Source organism: Neolamprologus brichardi, unplaced genomic scaffold (assembly GCF_056152115.1).
Source record: "Neolamprologus brichardi isolate AB-2024 unplaced genomic scaffold, ASM5615211v1 NODE_ptg000032l+_length_1147064_cov_1, whole genome shotgun sequence".
Classification (NCBI taxonomy): Eukaryota; Metazoa; Chordata; class Actinopteri; order Cichliformes; family Cichlidae; genus Neolamprologus; species Neolamprologus brichardi.
In genome coordinates this window covers 417,746-433,013 of record NW_028270039.1, presented here as the reverse complement: position 1 = coordinate 433,013, position 15,268 = coordinate 417,746, and the positions used below count along the sequence as shown (strand labels likewise).

Sequence of the window (15,268 nt, the reverse complement as noted above, 5' to 3'; positions counted from 1 at the left end):
ACGAGTGAGGTTAAGACTTTTTATTACAGGACTCGTGAAACACCAAAAACATCTAAAATGTGGATTCTTGCTACCAGAGTCGTCCAAAGACTCTTCAGATCAGAGTGGTAAATGTAAACAACCTTTCATAAAGAAGAACCACGACGACTGTGAGGGATGAGGAGTCATTGGATTTGTTTAACTTATCTGCATTAAAACAACAAAACCAGCCGTAGCGTTAATGAACACGCAGTCTCTGGACTACCTTTTTGCCACCGTTGCCCTGGTGCGCCAAACTTTTTCAACCGCATCGCTGAACATCGCAGTTTTACACGTGCACATGTGACATGTGCTGTCCACACAGACAATATTGATTTGTGATTCACTAACAAGCTTGTGCTTAAAGTGCGTTGGCTCTCTTTGGTGATATTGTAGACCAGCGGTCCCCAACCCCCGGGCCTCGGACTGGTACCGGTCCGTGAGTCGTTTGGTACCGGGCCGCGAGAGTTGAGGCTCAGGTGTGAAATGTATAGTTTTCAGGGTTTTTATCGGTTTTCAGCGTTATTTTGTTATCGTTTTTATCATTAACTCGGTTTTCCTGGGTCTTTTCACGTGTGTTATGAATAAATCTTCTTTTTTTTGGTACCGGTACTAGTTTTATTTTGTTGTATTTATCCGCGACACCTTAAAGGCCGGTTCGTGAAAATATTGTCGGGCATAAACCGGTCCGTGGCGCAAAAAAGGTTGGAGACCGCTGCTGTAGACAATGTTAAACGTGATCCTCACGTCGGCTCCTCTGACGACCTGCTGCCACTGAAAGGCAGTGTTAGAGGGACACTTGGGCATTTATCGCAGCATATGATGTGTTTTCTGGACACACTGCTGCTTTTTCAGCGCCCAGAGGTTGATGGCTCCGTGTCAGAGCTGGCTATGAATTTCAGAAGGATCAGGCCTTAACTTAACAAAAAAGTTATCAGTAGTTCTTTCCACCTTTTTACCCACAGCTACATCCACTTCTGTCAGGCCGAGGCTGCTCACTACGGCTGGGTATCATCACTGATTTCTGTAATCCATTCGATTCACGAGGTCCTGATTCCATTCAATTTGATTTTGCCTCAGACAGTCAGAAATATTATAATTCTGATGATTTATCAGCGCTGACACATGTGAGACTTCATCAGAGGTGTGAGCATCACAGCAGAGGCCTTTGTGTCAAAGTAACTGAGGATAAAACAGAAAAACATGAAGGAGATTTTCCTGCCCTGTTTTCTATAGCAGATACACTTTATTGCATCGTTTTAAAAAGTTTACATTTCTTCAGTATTGAACAGCAGAAATTAGGCGGCCGACAGCGCTGTAAACAACGGTAGACTGGTGGGTGATAAGCGAATGAATGATGCTGGAAACAGAGATTTGAGACAAATTGTTCTTGAAGTACAGAGAGAGAGAGAGCTGTGCAGGAAGTGTGATTTTATCTGCTGGTAGCAAAACAGCAAAAGTCAGAGGGCATTAATGACGACATTGATCAAATGTGGAGCGTAGTTTGGATCTTCTGCTGCTGCTTAAGTGAATTTTGGTTAGAGAGATAAAACCTGCAGCTCAGAATCGAGCGCAAAAAAGACGGAAACACAAAGCGCGGACGCATCAGAGTCAGCGAGCTGTCGGCTTTCAGCCCCGACGGCGTGTCCGTGTGAGAAAGAGAAAGCTGATTGTGATGCGTCGGCTCGTGTTTACGTTTTTGAACAGCTGGTCGCACCGGTGCGACCAAAGATCTTTTTTAGTCGCATCATTGAAAATTATGGTCGCACTCTAGAGCCCTGAATACCATTATATTACAACGTTGTGACTCATTGGGATTTGGCTTTTACACTGATGTTATTTTGACAAACAACACCTAAACATCAGCCAAAGAAAGTAAAGGCAGTCGTACCTCTCTCAGAGCTTCAGCGTAGGAACTCATGTCAGTGAGGATGACCAGCACATGTTTCTCACACTGGTAGGCCAGGTACTCTGCTGTAGTCAGCGCCAGGCGGGGAGTGATGATACGCTCGATGCTAGTTAGCCGCAAGAGAAAAGATCTTTAGTAGCTCTCAGTCCACGAGACAAACGATTACGAGTAACACACACAGCAGCACACATGTACACCATCAGCCAGACTATTCTGGAGGTCATTTCTGAGTCTTACGTGGGGTCGTTGGCCAAGTTGAGGAAAAGGCAGACATTGTCCATAGAGCCATTTTCCTCGAAGTCAGACTTGAAGAAACGAGCCGTTTCCATGTTGACCTGAAACAGATGCCATGAGCATTTCAGAAATCATCTCTGCAACATTAGTGGCTTCACACACTGTGAGGTGTCCTGAGAGACGCAGGAACGTCTGAAGGCATGAAGGAAAGATACTGGACAGGTGGTAAAGAAGGGAACGTGATGTTTGTAACGCAAGTAAAACTCCACATAAGGACAGTTCAGTTTACATCATTAATATAAACACGTTCATGATCCTCCTTCAGTTTCAATTACTGTTACTTACTGTTTCATGTGGTAGGTTCACAACATTAGTACCAGGTGAGCAGTTCACTGTCATCACAGCTACACAGACATGTTATTTACCATATAGCACATGTGACTAATGGCTGTGAGAACCACATTCAATCACCACAGAGTTCCTTAATGGACTTGATGTTATACTGTTAGACACGATGAGCACTGCCAGAGCCGCGACCTCTGGCAGGTCACTGCAAAGTCTGACCAAAACAATCAGAAACACACCGACGTCCCCCGGCGGGCCGCGCCCAGGACGACCCCCCGGCGGGCCTCGCCCAGGACGACCCCCAGGCGGGTCGCGCCAAGGACGACCCCCGGCGGGCCTCGCCCAGGACGACCCCCCGGCGGGTCGCGCCAAGGACGACCCCCGGGCGGGCCGCGCCCAGGACGACCCCCCGGCGGGCCGCGCCCAGGACGACCCCCCGGCGGGCCGCGCCAAGGACGACCCCCGGCGGGCCTCGCCCAGGACGACCCCCCGGCGGGCCGCGCCCAGGACGACCCCCCGGCGGGCCGCGCCAAGGACGACCCCCGGCGGGCCGCGCCAAGGACGACCCCCCGGCGGGCCGCGCCCAGGACGACCCCCCGGCGGGCCGCGCCCAGGACGACCCCACGGCGGGCCTCGCCCAGGACGACCCCCCGGCGGGCCGCGCCCAGGACACCCAGTATCACCCTATTCTTGAGTAAGAATGGCCTTCTGACAGGCAGCATCTTCAAGATCAGCTGTCCAAAGTTTGAACTTGGACATATATGTTTGACTTACACCTGCAGTCTGACAAAGACATATTCTGAAATCTTTTATATACTCTCCTGCTGTTAACGGCTTCCTGGGCCTGACTATTTCCTGAGCAGCCAACAAACCAGCACACGTAGTTGGATTTCAGTCCTCCAGCCTTCTGAATCAGGTGTTTTCCATATTTTTCAGCAAAGGCTTTGTGTTTGTGCTGGGAATGTTCTGCAACACAAACTTGTTGTTGTTTAGCACACTGGCAGTGAAAACAAATCCATCTGCACACGTGGCATTAAAGGCGTTTTCAGAAACTTTTCTTGGATTCATCCGTGGTGAAAATCACACGCAGGCGTCACACATCAGCAGTTAGCACACATAGTTTGAGTGTTTCATTTTACAAAATCACCACAACCTCATAAACTTACAGTGACATTTAAAAAAGTAACAGACCAGGATAAGAATAATTCCTGATTTTTAAACGTCACAGCGAGCAGAGTCCCGGTCGCTGACCCCGCGTTAGGATGACAACCCGGAGGAAGAGTTTCAGTTGGAGGTGTGAAGTTCAGCACGCCGTTTCAGCGTGATTCACTCTGATGCTGCGATGGTGCACACTGTGTGTTAAAAATGCTTATCCACAGTCGTCACACACCAACCACCACAGGATGTGAACTGTGTGAGGTGAAAGGATGAAGGACTACATTTAGCAAGTGAAGCAAGTGTGTGTGTGTGTGTGTGTGTGTGTGTGTGTGTGTGTGTGTGTGTGTGTTGCTTGGAGGTCAAGCCATCACAATTGAGCATTACAACAGATGGAAGGAGCAGCTGAGGAACACAGAACTTGATACGGGAGGCTGACGGTGGCCTTTGAATTACTAAGCTGTCTACATGGCTGGGGGCTCTGCTCAGAGGTGCAGAAATAACAAGAGGGACTTAAAGGTTAAATCACCTGGTGAATAAAGGACAAAATGCAGGGCGGGAGGAGGGAACAAGGTGTCACATCAAGGTTAAGAGGGGGATTAAAGCCACAGATGGGCTGGGAAGAGTTTGAAAAGCTGAATGCTGCGATTTGTCTGCTTACCCCCATGGCTGCGAAGACAATGGCAAAGTTGTCTGCGCTGTAGTCCATCACATCCTTGGACTTCTGCACCAGGCCAGCCTGACGACAGATTTGTGCAGCAATCTGAAAGCACCAATGAGAAACAGATTCAGACACACAGGCGGACAGAAGAAGGCTAACAGTCGACAAAAGGCTCTCAAACAACATGTAAGCTGGAGTCAAATCATACGAAAGCTTCAGGTTCAAAACTATCACGTGCTATTTACAGACTATAGCTGCTATTATTAATGAGACAATCACCAAGGAAACTACAGCCACTCCCACTGTGACTGAGCAGCTGCCTCTCCATCAGGACTCTCATTACCGTTTCATATCTGACATTCAATCCCTGCATAAACCACCACATTACACATACGACTGCAGAGACGTCGCTGTAGTGAACGTGTGACATGACCCTGACCTCTCTGCGCACCTTGAGTTCAGCCACCTGGGCCACAGGGAAAAGGCCTGCATGGAGGAGCTCTGTCACGTGTGCTTGATGACACAATGACACCAAACAGACCATAATTAGGTGGAGAACACGTTGTGTGTTTGTTTGGGCCCTTCTGCAGCACGTTAATCATGCAAAATGATCCTGGGTGGCTTTTGTGGGCACCGTGGAAACAAATGTGGGAACATATTTACAAAAGTACCTGCTGACAGATCAAAAGAAAATGGCACCTGTGCGTTTGTGGTCACATGATTCTGTGGAATCAGCATCTGTGGGTGCTGTGGATGCTATGATAATAAACGTCAAGCAGACAGCTGATTATCAGAAGTGTGAGATGCTGGAGAAAATACTCCGGTGTCCTGTTATATTTTAGATAGCAAGGAGTTTATTAAACTTCACCGAAACAATCTGCAAATTTCATTAAAATTTAATAAACTATCATCTTGTCTTTATTTTTAGTTAGCACAGACCTTAAACACTTAAAGCTGTAAGCTAATGATAGTTATATAAGAGCAGATGCTGCTGGTGCAATAAGCTGTATGTTTTACGTCCAATGGATGATGATCTGATTAGTCGACTAATCGCAAAAATAATCGGTGACTAGTCGACTATCAAAATAATCGTTTGTGGCAGCCCTAGTGTCCACAGAGCACAAATTAGGCTGGTGATCAAATCCTAACAATAAAGCTGGTGCTCCTGAGCTGAACACACTGAACCTGACCCAGCTTTATACATGAGGGATATTTGGGGATGTAGTACATTTGTGAAGTGTCTGAACATGAACACACTACAACTGAGTCATGGATTTCCACTGTGAGGCACAAAAACTTCCAAAAAGGAAACAAAACAGCTGTCATGTGACACAGAAGGACCACAGCTACCACTCATGACTCATCCCACTCACTCATGTTAAACATTTCCACTGAAAGACTTCCACAAAATTGGACCTCAACATATCCCAAAGCATGTAGCTTAAACCTCTGAGCTAGCAAAAAGTTGTTGGTGTATTCAAAGCAGCTGTGAGTTCTTGGTACAACAGTTTGGTAAAAGCACGACCTCCCAGAGTACAGGGATGAGTTTAAAGCTGCGAGTTTAAGAGACAAAGGTTCAAAAGGACAGACTAAAGACGAGGGCTGCACTGACTGATCACCAGCTGCCTGAGGTCAATTCTTTTTATCTTGTTTTATCAGTAATGTAATAAATAATCATTACATTTGTAACAAATGTAATAATAATGTAATCCACAAGCTGTCCACGTCTGAACTCTGACATGAGTGAGGATGAGGAGGAGCCACACATATCCATTACTCTCAGCTCTAAAGAGAAGAAAACAAAGTGCTGCTTCTGTTTGTTTGAAGTAAATTCTACTTTATCTCCTCAGCCTTTACACATGAACACCTAAATAAATACCTAAATTAAAAAGTATGTAAGTGGCTGTAAATGTAATATCTGTCCACTCCATGATAAACCATCCATCACTGTAATGGTGCTCTCCCATTAGTACCGTATTCTTTTCCTGTATGCGGGAAGTGGGACATAAACTCCCTGGTGTCGGTTTGGTTTTTCTAATTGTTGTTATTTGGACCACAGAGCACGTATTAGGTGGGTGGATAGCACTACTTTAACCTCCTCTGGTCTCTGGTGATCTGGCAAACTAAGACTGTCCGAACCATATCTGGTCTCTAAGTGAGGACGTATAAACCACACTACTCTGAATTTATTATGGCTGTTGTGTTTTTAACATGTTTTAATGCTTTGAATCTTGTTCTATTTAATCTGAACAAGCCCCTAAAAACAGTCAGTGATCACTGTCGGCCTCTCTCAGTTTTTATTACCACTGTTCATTTTAAAGCTCAGTTTTTAAACCGTTACGATGTAACTGCAGCCCATGCATGTATGAATGACTAACCTCGTATTGTAGATGGATTATCTCAGTTGTTCTCCTGACCGAAGTTTGGTCCGTTTACAGCATCCTGCCATGCGATTGCATTTGTCTCTAACCATCGGGAACCCTCACGTTAACTTTTATCGAGTGGAAAGAAGTTAGCGTTCATCCTCCAGCTTCACTGTGTTTATGTTATGCTAACATAGCTGTGTCGCTAGCGGTCACGTAGCACAACATTATATACCAGCTAGCCCAACTTCAGTAACCCTACAAACGTCACTGCTGTTTAGTTTTCTGTCTTCATTTATGTTGGAAGTGAGAGCAGAGCTGTACGTTTAAATTTTTCAGAAATCTCTCAGTCAGAACATGCTATATCATGCTTAGGTGGAAGCTAGCGAGCTAGCGAGCTAACTTCCTGCTAACTTCTAAGTCTGTTAAATGTAATAAATTCTGTTTTCATGGATGCCTGGATGTTAAACTCAATTGTTACACCTGGTAAAGCAGCAACGCTGATCGTTTTATTAAAGATGAAAGACTTTAGACAGTTTTTAACTCTCAGTGATGCTGCAGTGTTCGTTTGACTTTGGGACCTGAAGCTGACGGAGTTTTGGACCCAGAAACATCTGATGATGTCAGAATTACAAACCAGACAGAGACACATTATTTTTGCGTTTTACTCCATGCTAGGGATGCAACGATACCAATTTTTTCAAACCGATACGATACTTGGATCTGAGTACTTGCTGATACTGAGTACAAAAACCGATACTTCTACCACACACACACACACACAAATGCAATGAATTGGAAGACAGGCTTTATTTTATTCTCTGCTGATAAAAAATAAAATCGTAATAAAAATGACCACAAAAAAAATTTCAAGTGAAAAATAAGCACTTCTGTTAAATTATTGCGGAGTCTCCACATTGTAATTTAACAAAATATCACTGAACTATTGGCACTGTCTCGAGCTTTCAGAATAATAAATAAACACTTCTGTTTGGAATAAAATAAACTTTTAAATTATTGCAGAGTGTCCAATTTCATATCGCGGCTCGAGTATGCTGAGAAGACGGTTCAATCCTATGTTTTCCACGACCGGCATTGGCTGGTCATCCAGAGCGATAAAATGAGTCGAGCCTCTGTTATTTTAACTGCCCGTGGATTTTCTCTTGACATTTTTCATCGCTTTTCCAAAACCTGAGTTAAAGTTGGCTGTTCCACACTGCTGACATTTTGTTTAGCCTAGCTACAGCAGCCTCCAGTTTCTCTTTTTTATCTGGAGCTGCCAGTCTCACTCGCCTAACCCTGTGCCTGTTTAGCGTGGGATGTCCCCCTAGTGACCAATCTAAAAAACTACAACAGAAATGACAAGCCACCCTCTGATTAATGAAATAAGTTGGTATCGGTTCATGGTATCGGTTAACTTTTACGAGTATGAGTACACACACATTTTACAGTATCGGTATCGGTGCACCCCTACTCCATGCACTTCTTCCTTATCAAAATCTGCATGCGATACCAAATGAACACAGGAAGTAATGCAATAGGTTTAATGAAGTTATTCTTGTTGCAACAGACTACATGCAATGGGAAGGGTCACCTCATTTTCAGTCTTCTGCCTAAACTGACACTGACTCGAGTGGCATCATGTGAAGATGCTATCAGAGTTCACTCTGAAGCCACTACAGAGACACCAAACACTACATGAACATAATGCTAAACACACTTATCTCAGCTGATACTCAGGTATGCTCTGGTGTTTACGGGGGATTGATTCTCAATAAAGATAAAGAGATATTCAGTGCTTCCAGTGGTACCTAGTGGCCCAGCATTTTACCAGCATTGAGACTTCTTGGCGTTGTCACTAAAGACATAAAATGGTATGCTGATCTCACCTCATTGTGGGGCAGCCCAGCGGCAGAGAAGATGGGGATCTTCTGTCCTCGAGCAATGCTATTCATGCCATCAATGGCTGAGATGCCAGTCTGGATCATCTCCTCAGGGTAGATACGGCACTGAGGGTTGATGGGCTGACCTGGAGACAGAAACACGTATTCAGCTGGACACAAAGGAAGCAATAGCACACTTCACTGTTCATCATACAGGTCAGTCCCACAGACCTGACCAGACAAAACACGCGGCAGAAAAAACATAGTAAGAAAATGGTGATGAAAGTAAAAGGCTGTGCAACGGCTTAAATGGAAAGTGAGATTATTAATTTGATGTGAACAATCAGAAGCAATTATATTGTGTTATTGTGGAAGCTAACTTACACTGTACATTCATGTGCTCCAATAAAACTCTGCTGAGCATAGTTTACATTCTAGTTACAGTGGCTACATACTGAGTCAATGAGAATATTTCCTATTACAGTTTCAACACGCTCTTCTGAGCTGCACCATTAAATAATAGTACAAGGACAACAGCTGCATTAGACAAATGACTGTTAGGAATTCTGCCAATTAAGCCGCTGCTTGCTTACTATATGATCAAAGGGTAACTGCACTTATAGGGCACTTTCCCAGTCCTACCACCTGCTTAAAGTCAAACACAGACGTCTTACGCAGGTCAGTATCTGGCACAGAAAACATCTGACAGGCCTTTCAATTAGTGGATAACCTGGTCTACCGTCATGAGCAATGGGGGGTGCAGAGAATTAGTCACAACTCATTAGTGACTTTGAATGGGGTTATCCAAGGATGTGCACAGAGACCTGCTCAGGAACTCTCACTCATGTGGTTCACCGGCACTAATCTATCAATATTTCACAACAGCATGTCAAACTGTGTAGCTGCCACAGGATCAGAGCCACTGTGGCCCTGTAGTGTGACCACGAGCTGCAGCACGGCGCTAAGAGTGGTTAGGTGTTGACCGGGCTTAGGGTTAATCCTATCAAGCGCCTATGGATGCAGACTGATCACATGACATGCAAAGAGTGACCATCATATCCATCCAACCTATGGAAGACTGTTCCAGAAGAAAGGACTTAAATACTTCCTTTATAAAAGGACCCATGGCTGTGATTACTGCAGTAACATCTACTGTTTCTACCTTTTACAACAGCATTAATATTCAACGCACTGAGTGGATAAAGTATTGATGGTAAATGTAGGATTGTAGGACCCCAAACTTTGACTGGTTGGGTTTATTCTGGGAAAAAAATCTATAGCATAGTGATATTTGGGAATACTGGCTCAACACACGGACACGGAGTATCGATATTTTATTACAAAAATTTAATGACTCTGGGAATTTCATGAACACGATGGCTCATCTTATGCACCAACCTGACATAACGTTAGCCGAGCCAACTTTAAATGGCTCAAAACAGCCATGAAAACTGACACACTGCTGAGAAGCTGATAAGACTGAAGCCCAGAGGAGACTGGCCCCAAACTTTGGAACAGTCTGCCTCCTCATATCAGGATCTCTCAACACTCGACATCCTTAAACCCATCTGAAACACAGCTTTGCTCACTAGCTTTGGTTTTGTTCTTCGTGTGTGTTACTTTCTACTGTGTACAGCACTTTAATCAACCTGTGTTGTTTGTACATGTGCTCATAAATTGATTGATTGCAGAATGAGAGCAGGCTGGCATTCATGTCTGTTGTGTACTCAACATTTGAACATTTACTTGCTATTCCGCGAGTAGCAGAATGTTAGGATAATTTCCTAAACTTCAAAATAAAAACATTTCCTGTTAAAGTCAAAGGAGCTTGCAAAGAAAAGCGTCTGGACTTCTTTAAGTTACTTGAAGACGTTTCACCTTCATCCGAGAAGCTTCTTCAGTTCTAAGGTCAAATGGTGGAGAGTCCCACATATAAACCTAGTGGGAGTTTCCCCCCACAGAGGGACAAAAGGACCCCCTGATGATCCTCTAATCACATGAGCCAAGGTGTGAAACTGGGTGTGGGTCCCAATCAGCCAGAGTTTCAGGTGAGCTCATTGTGAAACCTGGCCCCACCTTATCATGTGATTTCCTGAGGTCAGATGGCCCAGGATGTGAGTGGGCGTTAAGGCGTCTGGGGAGGATCTCAAAACTGGATTATAGATGGCAGAGAGTTGGTGTCGTAAACCACCATTTACGTTTGGTTTACGTAAAACATTTCATTTCTCACAAATGAAGCTAAAGTTCTTGAAATGTTCTTTTGTTAAGGAGACAAAATGAACTGAAGAAAACAGTTTAACACTATTAAAAAGGACACTTAACTGTATTAGCAAAAAAATGAATGAGTAAAAATAAATTAATGTTATTGTGGTATTTCACTCATGTTCACACCTGGGACAGTAAAACAGTTCAGAATACACTGCTGAGTGAGCTTTGGTCAATATTAATAATAATAATAATAATAATAATAATAAAACCCTAACAATAACTATTTGGTGATTTTTTAGGACATTGTACCTGAATGATTTTATAAGTTTCTGTTTACGACACTGGATTCTTATAGGACTTAGCAGCAGGAAAGTAAGAGGTTAACATACCCATGATGTCCAAGTAATCTTCAGCCAGAACAGTCGGCCCGCGATCGATAGGTTTGCCTGAACCATTGAACACACGACCTATAAAAGGAAATATTTTGGTAAGGAGGCATTTAGACATTACATCATTGTTTAATGAGATGAGACCTGCAAGCACATTCTGTCTACTTTGTGCTGCTTTACTTTGAAGTAACCAGCAATTATAAACTCGTGTTAGTGATGACTTCAAAAAAAGGAAAAGCATCTCTACTTTCTGCTTCTATTCAAATGTATGTAACCTTGTGTTGTACTGAGACAGTCACAGTGAAGAACATTAAAATAAAAGCTTTGATTTAATTATTTGATTTTACAGTTTATTTAGAAATTAGCGTAACAAGCAAAGAAGCTGACTGCATTAATTCAGCATGCTATAGCATTTTAATCATTAAATCATGTTGATCATACCTAGCATGTCCTCTGACACCGGGGTACGCAAGATATCACCGGTGAATTCACATGCTGTCTTCTTGGCATCAATACCTGATGTTCCCTCAAACACCTGAAGCAACACAGAAAGCAAAGACATCCTCAGCATGTTAGTTACATGTTTACTGGTTATCAGGGTTGTCAAAAACATTAATTCATTAACAAATCAATGCTTAGATATTAATCAATATAAGAATTAATATGGAACTCATTTTCAACACAGACACCAACAGACATCTTTGCTCCCGTCAGCTGACGCGTGACTTCACATGGCAGAGCTGCAGACAGTCCGGCACTGAGCTCCTCCCCTCACTAACCAATTACAGACACTACACAGTAGTCTCTGAGGGTTGATACATGGTTCAAATAAGCTGCTGCTACATGCTGAAATGTTCAGGATTATGCATTAGGTTAACATTAATCTTAGCCTGGTGCTATTAGAGATAAGATTAGAATTAATGAGCAATTCCACGTGTTCTGGACCCTCGGGTAAAGACGGGGTGAGCTGTCAACTGATCACCACCTGGTAGTGAGTTGGATCAGGTGGCAGGGGAGGATGCCAGACAGTGCCCCGTCAGCATACGTTTGGGGGCACTGGGAACGCCTGGCAGAGGCCCCGGTTCGTGAGATCTTCAACTCACACCTCTGGCAGAGCTTCAACAGCAGTCTGAGGGAGACTGGGGACATTGAGTCCGAATGGACCATGTTCAGCACCTCCGCTGCCGAAGCCGCTGCACTGAGCTGCGGCCGCAAGGTGGTTGGTGCCTGTAGTGGTGGTAACCCCTGAACCAAATGGTGGACACCGGAGACGAAGGGAGCCGCCAGGCTGAAGAAGGAGGCCTACCGAGCTTGGTTAGCCCGTGGGACTTCGGAGGCAGCTGATAGGTCAGCTACAGCTACTACCTGAGCGATCTCGGGTAGTAGCTGAGGCAAAAACTTGGTTGTGGAGGGGTTTGGAGAGGCCATGGAAAAAGACTTTCGGACTGCCTCGAAGAGATTCTGGCAAACCGTCAGATGACTCAGGAGGGGAAAGCAGTGCTCTACCTGCACGGTGTATAGTGCGGGTGCAGCTGCTGACTTTGACTGAGGACATTGTCAGCGGTGAAAGGAATGCTTCAAGGATCTCCTTAATCCCACTGGAACGTGGAGGAAGCAGAGTCTGGGGACGAGGACAGCTCTAGGTGTGAGGTCACTGAGACAGTTAAACAGAGCTCCCAGGGTGGATGAGGTCCGCCCTGAGCTCCTGAAGGCTCTGGATGCTGTAGGACTGTCTTGGTTGACACGCCTCTGCAATGTTGCTTGGAGATCAGGGACGGTACCTCTGGATTGGCAGACTGGAGTGGTGGTTCCCATCTTTAAGAAGCTGGACCAGGGGGTGTGTTCCAACTACAGGGGGATCACACTACTCAGCCTTCCTGGGCAAGTCTATGCCAGGGTGCAGGAAGGGCCCGCTAGTCAAACCTTGGATACAGGAAGAACAGTGCGGTTTTTTGTCCTAGTCGTGGAACACTTGACCAGCTCTTTATCCTCTCAAGGATACTTGAGGGTGCATGGGAGTTTGCCCAACCAGTCTACATGTGTTTTGTAGAATTAGAGAAGGCATTCGACCGTGTCCCTCGGGGTGTCCTGTGGGGAGTGCTTTGGGAGTATGGGGTGTCTGGCCCATTGCTACGGGCCATTCAGTCCTTATACAACCGTTGCAAGACCTTGGTCCGCATAGCTGGCAATAAGTCGGACTTGTTCCCGGTGTGTGATGACTCTGCCCGGCTGCCCTTTGTCACCCATTCTGTTCGTAATTTTTATAGATGGAATTTATGGGGTTAGCTAAGTGGTCAAAGGCTTTCCACTAGGGTGGTCTCAGAATCTCATCTCTGCTTTTAGCAGATTATGTGGTTCTGTTGGCTTGATCAGCTGATGGCCTCCAGCTTGCATTGGAAGTATGAGTATGAAGCTGTGGGAATGAGATTCAGCACCTCCAATCTATAATATGGATTGACTCAGGGTCAGGGATGAGTTCCCTTTAAACTTAAATTGTTTAGAAATCCCAGTCTACAATTAATACAATATAAAATACTACATAGAGTGCACTATACAGTCAATGGATGTTCAAGATGGGCTTCTAACAACTACTCATATAGTCAAGGCAATAGACCTGACAATTACAACCCAGGGGCTGTGGTCATGACCTGGATGGAACGCTGGCGGCTCTTGGGTGGTGTTTTTCTGGCACCTGCGTGCAGCTGGGGGAGGGTCTGTGTCGGCAGACATAGGTTACCAACTTGGTAACCCTAGCTGCCCCTGCGTGGCTCTGGGGTAGACTTGGGGATTTGGGGTTCTGGGAGTGCTCCACCTCCGGATTGGGCCTTGGGGGCTTGGGTCCTGGTTGGTCTGTGTTGCTGGGGTTGTGGGTGGATGCGTTCACAGGGGCCCAACCCTGGCCCTCCGCGCCAGGGCTGGGCCAGGGCTGATCTAACCCTCCGCGCCAGGGCTGGGCCAGGGCTGATCTAGCCCTAACCTGGATCAGCGGAGGAGCGGGTTCCAGGGAGGGGGTACTTTGTCCCCCCCCCCAATCCTTCCCTCGTCAACCGGAATTGCCTCCCTCCTCCCACTCCATCACACCACCACACATGCAGAGGTACAGGTGCGTCACTGAGGTGCAGGGAAAGCATTCGACCTCTGTCCCTTCTTGGACACCTGGGCCTCAATTTTATTCTACAACTTACACACTTGCATTACTTAAACTCTCATGACACACACATACATTTAGGGCTTTAGGAGTGGGCACAGTAAACGGCCAAGGGATGGTCTGTTTAATCAACCCCACCTCCAGTCCCGGTGCCCACCTCTCAATTTTAAATACATGTAGACATGGAGAGTTCTCGGGAGAGCCTGTGATGACAACAGCTGCAGAGGGTACCATGAGCAACGCCACATATGAGCATGCGGAGTGAGGTATAGGTTCTTCACACCCCCGTTCTCTGTTTGTAGTCTGGGGTGGGGGGCCGGGAATTCAACTCAGTTTTATCTATATAGCGCCAAATCACAACAACAGTCGCCTCAAGGCGCTTCATATTGTAAGATAGACCCTACAATAATACATACAGAGAAAAACCAGCAATCATATGAGCCCCTATGAGCAAGCACTTTGGCAACAGTGGGAAGGAAAAACTCCCTTTTAACAGGAAGAAAGGCAGAACCAGGCTCAAGGAGGGGCGGGGCCATCTGCTGCGACCTCGCCACACTCCTTGCTGATGTCTGATGCCACCACCTGTCGGTGTGTTGGTGGTTCTTGGTGTCCGGGGCTCGGGCGTGTACTGGCTCACTCCCAGCGGCTGCTTGGCGGGGCCTGGCGCCTGTGGCTCAGACGGGCCCCTTCAGGGGTGTGTGAGGCCCTCAGATCTCGGGCCTCTAAGCCTGGGGTTCAGACCACCCGCGCATAGCCGGCTACCAGTGGAGTCTGCAGGCACGCAGCCCCCTGTGGCTTCTGCCCTGTGGCTGCTGGGTGACCCCCCGTCTGCGGCTGCCCCTCCGGTGGTCCTTCCTGGGGCTCTCGTGCTCTGGGGGGCCTCTAGATGTCTGGGGCCTGGATCTACTCCATGCCTGCTTAATGTCATTGGGGGCAGGGCTATGGCTCCCCACAC

At 46.1% G+C, this 15,268-nt stretch overlaps 1 protein-coding gene across 1 annotated transcript in view; it reads right to left on the bottom strand.

Moving 5' to 3' along the window:
* atp6v1ba (ATPase, H+ transporting, lysosomal, V1 subunit B, member a) overlaps positions 1–15,268 on the bottom strand; it is a 42,978-nt gene that overhangs the window by 7,867 nt on the left and 19,843 nt on the right. The window contains exons 4-9 of the mRNA XM_087836975.1: positions 11,607–11,700; positions 11,166–11,243; positions 8,575–8,714; positions 4,323–4,424; positions 2,165–2,262; positions 1,910–2,033 (exon numbers count right to left, since the gene is read on the bottom strand). Of these exons, the coding sequence (XP_087693101.1) occupies positions 1,910–2,033; positions 2,165–2,262; positions 4,323–4,424; positions 8,575–8,714; positions 11,166–11,243; positions 11,607–11,700 (636 nt within the window). The remainder of the gene's footprint in view (positions 1–1,909; positions 2,034–2,164; positions 2,263–4,322; positions 4,425–8,574; positions 8,715–11,165; positions 11,244–11,606; positions 11,701–15,268) is intronic.